We start from the raw sequence: 12,114 nt of genomic DNA, 5'->3' as shown, positions 1-12,114 counted from the left end.
CTAGGGATTATATCTTAGCCAAGTCAATACATCAAAAAAACCCCTTCACAATCCTAAAGCATCACTAAAAATGTGGTTTGAATTTTATTGTTAGAAATTTTATTGTGATCTTCTTTTATGGAAATGTGTTCTTTGTGCATGGAGGTGTACCTTGTATATATTTGAAGGAGTTGTTGTTGTTTAGTCACTAAGTTGTGTCCAACTCTTTTGCAACCCCATGGACTGTAGCCTTCCAGGCTCCTCTGTCCATAGGATTTCCCAGGCAAGAATACTGGAATGGGTTGCCATTTCCTTCAGATCCAGGGATGGAACTCACATCTCCTGCATTGACAGGTGGATTCTTTACCACTGAGCGACCAGGAAAGTGATCATATACGTGAGTTCAGTTCACTTCAGTTGCTCAGGTGTCCAGCTCTTTGCGACCCCATGAACCACAGCATGCCAGGTCTCCCTGTCCATCACCAACTCCCGGAGTTCACCCAAACTCATGTCCATTGAGTCAGTGATGCCATCCAACCATCTCATCCTCTGTCGTCTGCCGGGGTCCAGCCCCGGCTGGATCCAGGGATTCCCTCGGGAGGACGGCGTTGGCGAAAGGATAGATAAAAAGAGAAAAAGATAAGGAAAGAATTTTGCAGTTAAGAAAATAGAGGAGAGAAAAGAGGCTGATATTTCTTGGTTTACGCAGAAAGCCAATAAAGCCCCAGCACAGGACTTGCTCTGTTCACGTAGGCCGCAGGCGCCCTCTCGAATAGCTGAAGGTGCCCCACCTTAGGCACCTTCTCTAGTGGGTCTTAGAAGCCCAGGCAGGAAAGTGAACGCAGAGGGCCCTTGTGCTCCAGGGGATCAGCCTGAAAAGGAAAAGGAAAGAGAAAGAATGACATGGGGAGACCAAGCTTTGGTGAGCAAGGCCCGCACTTTATTTTCCAAAGTAGTTTTTATACCTTAAGTTGTGCATAGAGGATAATGGGGGAGGGGGTAGAGTCATGCAAGGTCAGCAGTCCTTGATCCTTATGAAAGCCAGGCTTTCTTTCTGCAAACTTATCATATGCAAAAGTTTTAGGTGATTTACATCATCTGGCCAGGAGGCCTGTTAACTTTTCTTCAGAAAACTTATTTTTCTCTAAAGGTGATTATTCTAAAGTCAGGCGCCACCCTCCAAAAGCATTAGATAAAGTTGCATTCCTATAGGGCAGAAGTGTGGTGGGCTATAACAAGAAAAAAATTAACTCAAGGGCCCAAGGTTATAAACATTAAAGCTACTACTTACATTTCTATACACCAACTATATTAATCAATACACTCCCAGTGACACAGTAGGTAAGGGATATGGAAACTTGGCAGCAAGCATTAGTTCAACAAAGAAATCCTCTACTAGTTCTATTTTAACAATTTTAACTCTCTGAGAAGCTCTGCATTGTTAGAATATCTTAAGCTTCCTGTGCCTTTCATGGTTGGGAGGCTGTGAATCTGAACAAACCTGTCAGGCAAGCTAGAAAGTCATCAGAGGGGTTTGAATTGAAACACTCCTATTATGCCCAGGAGACTTATTAACTAGAGTTTTAAGTTGATTTTCTTACAGAGAAAGGTGGTCGGGGATAGCCCCCCGTTAATGTCAGAAGAGTTGGTGAAAGTCGTAAAATAGTAAAACAGACAGATTTTGGTTTTGGGGCAGACACTCAGGCAGGTCCGGGGGGCAGGCCCCCTCGAGCTCTGACTCGCCTTGCCCATCAGAGCTCTCCTGCATGACCTTGTCATGGGTGGGGACTCCTGTGCTGGCTCCCGGCAGTCATCCCCTTCTCCTCCTGCCCCCAGTCCCCCCCCAGCATCAGAGTCTTTTCCAATGAATCAACTCTTCACATGAGGTGATCAAAGTATTGGAGTTTCAGCTTCAACATCAGTCGTTCCAGTGAACACCCAGGACTGATCTCCTTTAGGATGGACTGGTTGGATCTCCTTGTAGTCCAAGAGACTCTCAAGAGTCTTAAACACCACAGTTCAAAAGCATCAATTCTTTGGTGCTCAGCTTTCTTCACAGTCCAACTCTCACATCCATACGTGACTGCTGGAAAAACCATAGCCTTGACTAGATGGACCTTTGTTAACAAAGTAATGTCTCTGCTTTTTAATATGCTGTCTAGATTGGTCATAACTTTCCTCCCAAGGAGTAAGTGTCTTTTAATTTCATGGCTGCAATCACCATTTGCAGTGATTCTGGAGCCCCCAAAAATAAAGTCTGACACTGTTTCCCCTGTTTCCCCATCTATTTGCCATGAAGTGATGGGACCAGATGCCATGATCTTCGTTTTCTGAATGTTGAGCTTTAAGCCAACTTTTTCTCTCTCCTTTTTCACTTTCATCAAGCGGCTCTTTAGTTCTTCTTCACTTTCTGCCATAAGAGTGGTGTCATCTGCATATCTGAGGTTATTGATATTTCTCCTGGAAATCTTGATTCCAGCTTGTGCTTCTTCCAGCCCAGCATTTCGCATAATGTACTCTGTATAGAAGTTAAGTAAGCAGGGTGACAATATACAGCCTTGATGTACTGCTTTTCCGATTTGGAACCAGTCTGTTGTTCCATGTCCAGTTCTAACTGGTGTTTCCTGACCTGCATATAGATTTCTCAAGAGGCAGGTCAGGTGGTCTGGTATTCCCATCTCTTTCAGAATTTTCCACAGTTTATTGTGATCCACACAGTCAAAGGCTTTGGCATAGTCAATAAAGCAGAAATAGATGGTTTTCTGGAACTCTCTTGCTTTTTTGATGATCCAGCAGATGTTGGCAATTTGATCTCTGGTTCCTCTACCTTTTCTAAAACCAGCTTGAACATCTGGAAGTTCACGGTTCACGTGTTGCTGAAGCCTGGCTTGGAGAACGTTGAGCATTACTTTACTAGCATGTGAGATGAGTGCAACTGTGCGGTAGTTTGAGCATTCTTTGGCATTGCCTTTCTTTGGGATTGGAATGAAAACTGACCTTTTCCAGTCCTGTGGCCACTGCTGAGTTTTCCAAATTTGCAGGCATATTGAGTGCAGCACTTTCACAGCATCATCTTTTAGGTCATATACATAATTTTATATAAAACATTGGTTTTACCCTAGAATCTCATTTTATATTTGAATATCCAATTCAGTGATCATCATACTTTTCCCATCTTACCAGTTAGAGGTACCATGTTTATGTCAATGAGAGAAGATAAATTACAGTAGTGATTTTAAACAGTAAGTTGTGGACACCCCCTCCCCCCTGCCCCGACCCCCATAGCCACACACACACAATTGTTGGAGTAAAAGCTGAGAGGGCAGTGTATGTAAAGTGAAGTGAAACAAAAGTCACTCAGTCGTGTCCGACTCTTTATGACCCCATGGACTGTATAGTCCATGGAATTCTCCAGGCCAGAATACTGGAATGGGTAGCCTTTTCCTTCTCCAGGGGATCTTCCCAACCCAGGGATCAAACCCAGGTCTCCTGCATTGCAGCTGGGTTCTTTACCAGCTGAGCCACAAGGGAAGCCCAGGAATACTGGAGTGGGTAGCCTATCCCTTCTCCAGTGATCTTCCCAACCCAGGAATGGAACTGGGGTCTCCTGCATTACAGGCAGATTCTTTACCAACTGAGCTATGAGGGAAGCCCTGGAGAGTATGTGATGTTTGGATAAACCCCAGGTGGTTTTGATAAGTTTCAGTTAAGAATCACTTAGTCAATAATGTTATTTATTCATAATCCTACCCCACATCTTTGAAATAGCTCTTATACGTGTTATTTCTGCCTAGAGGTATAGAGTTAGCTGTTAGTCATCTAGTCTGTTTCCCCATCTAATTCATGATTTCCTTCTATCACACCATAAGTAGTTGGTCATTCAGACTTTTTACATAAATGTTTGACATGAGAAAGCTGTTACTTCCCAAAGGATTTTAGTCTATTATTAGGCAGTTCTAATTCTTCCTGAAGTCAAACTAAAGCTTGCAACCCTTCAATTTCTCACTCACTAGGAGGGCTGTGGTATTTCTCACCCAAGTTTCTTCTTCTTTAAGGTAAAAATCCCCAGTTCTTTCAATCATTGCTCATAGTTTCAACATCCCCATTCTAGTCACTTTCCTTTGTAACAGTTCCCTATTATGTCTTTAAATTTGATGAGTAAACTGAACACAAGACTGGACTGCATTTGTCAAACACATCCTACCTTTGTGCTACTACCTGACTGCTACACTAACTTTCTGATAAGTCCTGCTTCTCTGTAATCCATTCTCCTCATGGCTACCAAGGAAGATTTTAAGTAAATCATTTTTCTGTTTGACGCTTTCCAATAACTCTTCATTGTAGAATAAAATCCAAACTTTCTAAACAAGCTAATAAGACCCAGCATGATGTTAATCCCAGCAAACTCTTTCCATCTCATTGTGTATCATTAAATTTTAGTCACACTGGCCATCATTTAGTTGCTCAAACTTGCTGTTCCTTTGGTGTATCTTCTCCCCTGTTTGGAAATGGCAGGCTATTTCCAGTCCAAGGTTTGGGGCCAATTCCTCTCCCCAGAGGCCTTTCCTTACTACCCACAAGAGTCTTGTCCCTCAGCCCCTCCCCCTCCTCAAGTCTATGGCTTCACCTAGCTTGTTCATTGCTGAATCTCAGATACCTAGAAGAAATCCAATCCATGCATGCGTTGCTCAGTTGTGTCCAACCCTTTGTGACAATATGGACTGTAGCCTGCCAGACTCCTCCCTCCGTGGGATTTTCCTGGCAAGAATACTGGAGTGGGTTAACATTCCCTTCTCCAAGAGATCTTCCCAATCAAGGGAACTGAACCACATCTCCTTTGTCTCCTGCATTGCAGGCAGATTGTTTAACCACTGAGCTGCTGGGGAAACCCACCCTACCCATGGTGGGCTTTTAATAAATTTTGTGTAATAAATGAAAAATGAGTGGTCAGACCAGGTCAAACATACTTCTTATTTTCACTGGTAGATTTCTGTTAATAAATGCCAAGAATGTTGAATATCATTCTGTTGTGTAGGCAGGGAGGCCTGTGAAATAACGTTTCCTTCTCAGCCCATCTTGAACATGAGATCAAATACTGGCTGTATCTTGAAAGCAGCAACCACAGGATTTACTGTCAGACCAGAAGTAGGGTGTGAGAGAAACCATGGAGTCAAGGATGATTCCAAGGCTTTTAGCTTGAGCAACTGGAGAAATGGGGTCACCACTACTGAAATGGGGAAACTGAGAGGGTAGGTTTGGTGAAGGAGTAGGGGGAACTTGTGTCAGAAGTCAGTTGCTTAATTATCTAGGCCTTAGTTCCCATATGATAAGGAGGGGTTAATTAATCCTCCTGTAATAATTGTGAGGATTTGGGGAGTTAATGATACACACAACTCAAAACAAAATAATGAAGTAGAGAAAAATAAGTCAATTAAGAATAATCATTAAATCATAGAGCTTTTACCAAATCCTTTGGGCATTTAGATGTGAAAACCTAGGGATAATTCATAAAGGTTTCTCTTGGTAGGATTTTAGACTGAATTGAAATGGATTTTCCTTGGTAAAGGAAGATGCTCAGTAATTGTTGAAAATTAAGGTATTAATTCAGAAGACATCTGTCTCTTGGTAGAGACCTGCAACCATGAGAGCATCCACCCATCACCCAAAAAAGCTGTCTTTCATTCACTCAGTATTTTTTGACTGTTGGGACCTTCAGCAACAAACCAATTGAGTCTCTGCATGTGTAGGGCAAAATGTTAGATTATGGAAAGCAAATATCTGTGAGATAGAGTTTATAACATTATTATATTCTGTGGATTATTGTTAACATCTACCAGAGCTTAACATTATAAGCTAAGGTGGGAAATGCATAGTTAGCCTTACTGTATGAAAGCCAGATAGTTTCCTTACTTGCTGATAAAGAGGCAGAACAGTGGAAGATTTGAAAGAGTTAATTTTAGAAGAACATGAGTGCTTGCTTTGGATAAAATTAGCATTTCCTCTATACAGACAAACTCTGAAATGCTTTCAGTGCATTTACTTTGCTTTATTGTTAGAGAAGAAATTTCACAGGTAAAATTATGGTCTTAAGACCATATGCAACTAAACTTAATTTTTTTAAATTTCTCAACAAACCTTCTTTGAAGACTTAACATCACAATTTCTTTTATATAGAATGTATCATTTTATAATATCATTCTCTAGGTAACTTGTAACACACTTAATTGTTGTTGTTCAGTCACCAAGTCGTATCCGACTCTTTGTGATCCCATGGACTGCAGCATGCCAGCCTTCCCTGTCTTCTACTATCTCCCACAGTTTGCTCAAGTTCATGTCTATTGAGTCGGTAATGCTATCTAACCATCTCATCCTCTGCTGTCCTCTTCTTTTGTCTTAATCTGTCCCAGCATCAGGGTCTTTTTTAATGAGTCGGCTCTTTGCACAATTAATAGAAGCTTCCTTAATAGCTTAGTTGGTAAAGAATCCGCCTACAATGCAGGAGACCCATGTTTGATTCCTGGGTCAGGAAGATCCGCTGAAGAAGGGATAGGCTAACCCACTCTGGTATTCTTGGGCTTCCCTTGTGGCTCAGCTGGTAAAGAATCCGCCTGCAATGCGGGAGACCTGGGTTTGATCCGTGGGTTGGGAAAATCCCCTGGAGAAGGGAAAGGCTACTCACTCCAGTATTCTGGCCTGGAGAATTCCATGGACTGTAAAGTCCATGGGGTTGCAAAGAGTCAGACACGACTGAGTGACTTTCACTTCACTTCACTTAATACCTAAAGCCCCTCAAGTTACTTTACACGTAAACAATCATTTGAGGCCTAATTATTCATAAATGCATCTTCTAATCTAGAGTAAGTTTGAGAAAAGCTAGGGCTCACATCTGTCTTGGTTTTAGTCAGAGTAAGGTGAAGGTACCCAGTAGTACAACTTACTCACTTTGATACCCTGAGTCAGTCTTTACAGAAAGGCGTCACTGTTAGCTTAAGATACATTCTTGGCATTTACATGTAACAGGTATTCATTGTAGGAGTGCATAATTTTAATTGTAGTTAATGTTTACTGAGCACTTGGTAAGTGCCAAGGTTTTTTTATGTATTAACTTTGTTAACAGTCACAATAGTCCAGTGTAACAGTCCAGTGTAACAATGAGGACACTGAAGAACAAGAGGGGTTAAGACTTTGTTCAAGGTCACAGAGATTGTAAATTAGCGTTGCGTTTCAAAGCCAGACACTGTGGCTGTAGAACCTTGTTCTTAATTCCTGTGCCATACCACCTCCTTCTAGAAGTCATAGGTTAGGGAAAATGTGGTGAAAAGCACTTACATAAATAATTTTTTGTTTCATAAGTAAAATTTGTGGTATAAGTAAATTATATGTGTAGTTTGTTTATTTTAAAGGTGAACTTTTAATTCAATTATTTTTATTTTCCATCTCCACAATAATATATATTGTTGACTAGTCACAGTTAGGATTTATAAAGTGATTTTAGTATATGAAGTTAGGATTTATAAAGTGATTATAGTAAGTATTAATTGTGATTTTTGTTTTCTTTCTTCCCAGTTTCATGGTTTTCTCCAAATGAAAATATCCTCATTGTTATTTTCCCAGTTTTGGCTATACTTCTGTTCTGGGGACAGTTTGGTATTGTGAGTAAGTATTTATTTCTATTTTTCATTTATGTTTTACTGGTTAAATTGTTATTTCTGGGAGGCAGTGTTGGCAAAATGTTTAATTTAGCTGAACTGTATTAGCAAGTATGATATTGTGATAAGTAAGAATGTGCAATCAATATTAATATTCTCCTTGAAGTCTATATTGTCCTTCATAGTTTACTTCGGTTCACTTTTAATTCCACAGAAAGTTTTCATTTTTTAACTTCTTAAGAATTAACATTGTGAATCCTGATAATAACAGTACCTTTGACTCAGCTGGTTTTAATGTTTACAGAACATTTATACAAATATTTTTTTCTTTGGTAAAAATATGGTTACAGTCTTCATTGGTGATAAGATAGGATGTTGTAGAAGGAGGAATCAAGATGGCAGCATATGAACACCCTGAGCTTACAACCTCCCCTGGCACATCAAAGCTTATAATACAACTGTTTTCAGAGCAGCTGTCTCTGAGAATGACCCAAAGACTGATAGAGAACATATTCTACAACTGTAAAGAGGAAACCACAACCAGATGAGTAGGAGGGGCAGAGATGTGGTCTGGTCAGAACCCACACTTGGAGTCCTTAAGTGGGAGGAAAATCACAGCAGTGGAGATCCTCCCTGAGGGGTCAAGCCCCACATCTGGCTCCCCATCCTGGAGGTCCTAAACCAAGTATGTGTGTGTGTGTGTGTGTGTGTGCGCGCGCGTGCACACGCGCACGCATGTATGCATGCACACACGCACATGCATTCAGTCATGTCCAACTCTTTGTGACCCCATGGACTGTAGCCCACCAGGCTTCTCTGTCCATAAAATTTTCCAGGCAAGAACAGTGCAGTTCAAGTGCCCAAAGTATCTGACCTTGAATACTGGTGGGACTTAGGTTTGGGAGAACCAGTGACTGTGGTATACCAAGACTTTGCTCTTAAAGGGTGTGTCCAAAAGCATACTTGCTTCAAGTCCCAGCACAGAGGTAGCACTTGACAGCTGTCTGGGTCAGACCCAGTGACTTTTCATGGAGAGCCTTGCTAGGAGACCATAGGCAGCTGGGATTACCCCCCAGAACTGAGATGCTGGTGGCAGCCATTTTTGTGATCTTGTAGTACCCCTCTTGATGCCTGAGCGGGTGGGCACCATGTTGGAATTGTCTCTCTCACATATTAGCACCTGGGGCTGGCGCAGCCCACCAGCAGTCATGAGACTGGTAATAGTCATAGACTGACAGGTTGCACAGCCAGCAGTGTTGGGAAGTCTATCATGCCTACCAGTGTGCCTGCAGGAGTCAGCCTCACCACAATAGAAGAGCACACACAGGAGATACTTCTGGTGCATCTGGCTCTGGTGGCCATAGAGAACCTTGACGCTGGGCCCCATAAGACATCTCCCACATAAGGCCACTTATCTAGGATTAGGAGGTGTAATGGACCTACCTAATATCTAGAAATAAACAGAGAATTAGGCAATATGAGGAGACAGAGGAATATGTTTCAAATGAAAAAACAAGAGAAACTCTCAGAAAAAGAGCTAAATGAAACAGATAAGCAATTTTCCTGATAAAGTGTTTAAGGTAATAATCATAAAGATGCTTACTAGTCTGGAGAAGAATGGATGAAAACAGTGAAAACTTCAACAAGGAGTTAGAGAATAGAAGAAAAGAATCCATCAGAACTGAAGAATACAATAACTGAAGTCAAAAGTACAGTCAGTTCAGTCTTTCAATCATGTCCATCTCTTTGTGATCCCCTGGACTGCAGCACACCAGCCTTCCCTGGTTTGAGCTTTCTCAAACTCATGCCCATCGAGTCAGTGATGCCATCTATCTTGTCCTAGGTCATCCTCAAAGGGCAAAGGATTGTCACTTAAAAAGTGAAAGTGAAATGACAAAAAATAATTTTTGTAAAATGATTGTAAAATCAAATGTAACTATATACAGTGAGTGTTATTTGTGTGTACAGAATAGAAAGATATAAATATGACATCAAAAACATAGAACATGGTTTGAGAATAGGGAGGAGTAAAAACAGTTTCAGAATGTATTTGAACTTCAGTGACTATCAGCTTAAAATAATCTGCTGATAGATCCATATATGTAAACTTCATGATAACCACAAACCAAAAGCCTATAATATATACACAAAAAGTAAAGGAGAAGGAGCCCAAACACAAAGCTAAAAATCATCAAACCATGAGGGAAGAAACTAAAAGAAGAAAGAAACAGAAAAGAACTATAAAAGCAACCAGAAAATAATTAACAAAATGGCAATAAAAGTGCATACCTATCAGTAATCACTTTAAATGTAAATGGATTAAATGCTCCAACCAAGAGACACAGGATGGCTGATTGGACACAAAAACAAGATCCATCTAAGTGCTGCCTACAAAAGACTCACTTCAAACCCAAAGACATACATGGTCTGGAAATAAAAGGCTGGTAAAATATGTTGATGCAAATGGAAACAAACGGAAAGCTGAACAGCTGTACTCATATCAACCAAAATAGACTTTGAAACAAAGACTTTAATAGAAGACAAAAAAAGAAAAGGTGTTACATAAGGACAAATGGCTCAATCCAAGAAGAGGATATAACATTCAAAAGTATTTATGTATCCAACAAAGGAGCACCTAATGTATATAAAGCAAGTATTAACAAATAATAGGAAAATTGACAGTAATACAGTAGTTGGTTACTTTGATACTCCACTTACATCAGTGAATAGATCATCTGCACAGAAAATTCCTTGTCAGGCTTCATGTAACTTATATATACATACAGATGACTCTTGAGAGTCCCTTGGACTGCAAGGAGATCAACCAGTCCATTCTAAAGGAGATCAGTCCTGGGTGTTCATTGGAAGGACTGATGCTGAAGCTGAAACTCCAATACTTTGGCCACCTCATGCGAAGAGTTGACTCATTGGAAAAGACCCTGATGCTGGGAGGGATTGGGAGCAGGAGAAGAAGGGGATGACAGAGAATGAGATGGCTGGATGGCATCACTGACTCGATGGACATGAGTTTGAGTGAACTCTGGGAGTTGGTGATGGACAGGGAGACCTGGTGTGCTGTGATTCATGGAGTTGCAAAGAGTCGGACATGACTGAGTGACTGAACTGAACTGAACAGATACACACACACACACATATATGAGCACACACACACACACATATATATGAGCATACACACATTAATAGGATAGTCCATTAAAAACCAACAGAGTACACACTCTTTTCAAGTGCACAGGGAATATGCTCCAAGATAGATAATGTGCTGGGCCACAAAACAGTCTCAATAAATTTTATAAGATTTACAGACAAGCAAAAGCTGAGACAGTTCAGCACCACCAAACCAACTCGTCAACAAATGCTAAAGGATCTTCTTTGGATAGGGAACACAGAAAAAGTTTATAAAAATGAACACAAAACAACAAAGTAAATGGCAAAGGATCATACTTATAAATACTTTAAATGTAAATGGGTTAAATGCCCCAATCAAAAGACAAAGACTGGCCGAATGGATATAAAAACAAGACCCCTGTATATGCTGTCCACAAGAGACCCACCTCAAATCTAGGGACACATACAGACAGAAAGTGAGGGGCTGGAAAAAGATATTTTAGGCAAATGGAGACTAAAAGAAAGCAGGAGTAGCAATACTCATATCAGAAAATAGACTTTGAAATACAGACCATAATAAGAGACAAAGAAGGACAGTATATAGTGATCAATGGCTCAATCCAAGAAGAAGATATAACAATTATATATGTACCCAGCATAGGAGCAACTCAATACATAAGGCAAATGCTAATAAGTATGAGACGGGAAATTAACAGCAACACAATAATAGTGGGGGCCTTTAGTACCCCACTCACACCTATGGATAGATCAACCAAATAGAAAATTAGCAAGGAAACACAAGCTTTAAATGATACAGTGGACCAGTTAAACCTAATTGATATCTGCATTTCACCCAAAAACAATGGATTTAAACCTTTTCTCAAGTGCACATGGAACAGATAGATCACATCCTGGGTCATATATCTAGCCTTGGTAAATTTTATAAAATTGAAATAATTTCAAGCATCTTTTCTGATCACAATGCAGTAAGATTAGATGTCAGCGACAGCAAAAAAAGAAAAAATACTATTAAAAACACAAACATATGGAGGCTAAACAACACACTTCTGAATAACCAACAGATCACCATGGACGAAACTGAAAAGGAAATCAAAAGAAACAAGTGAAAATGAAAACATGACAACCCAAAACCTATGGGATTCAGTTAAAGCAGTGCTTAGAGGGAGATTCGTAGCAATACAAGCCTATCTTAGAAACAAGAGAAACATCAAATAAACAACCTAACTTTATACCTAAAGCAACATAGAAAAAGAGCAGTAGAACCCCAAAGTTAGTAGAAGGACAGAAATCATAAAAATCAGAGCAGAAATAAATGAAAAAGAAATGAAGGAGACTGTAG

General features: G+C 40.3%; 1 protein-coding gene across 1 annotated transcript in view; it reads left to right on the top strand.

The window, feature by feature from the left end:
• CD47 (CD47 molecule) overlaps window positions 1–12,114 on the top strand; it is a 66,837-nt gene that overhangs the window by 17,263 nt on the left and 37,460 nt on the right. Inside the window, exon 3 of the mRNA XM_006052430.4 lies at window positions 7,546–7,635. Within this exon, the coding sequence (XP_006052492.1) occupies window positions 7,546–7,635 (90 nt within the window). The remainder of the gene's footprint in view (window positions 1–7,545; window positions 7,636–12,114) is intronic.

Source organism: Bubalus bubalis, chromosome 1, assembly GCF_019923935.1.
Source record: "Bubalus bubalis isolate 160015118507 breed Murrah chromosome 1, NDDB_SH_1, whole genome shotgun sequence".
Classification (NCBI taxonomy): Eukaryota; Metazoa; Chordata; class Mammalia; order Artiodactyla; family Bovidae; genus Bubalus; species Bubalus bubalis.
This window is presented reverse-complemented; position numbering and strand designations above follow the sequence as displayed.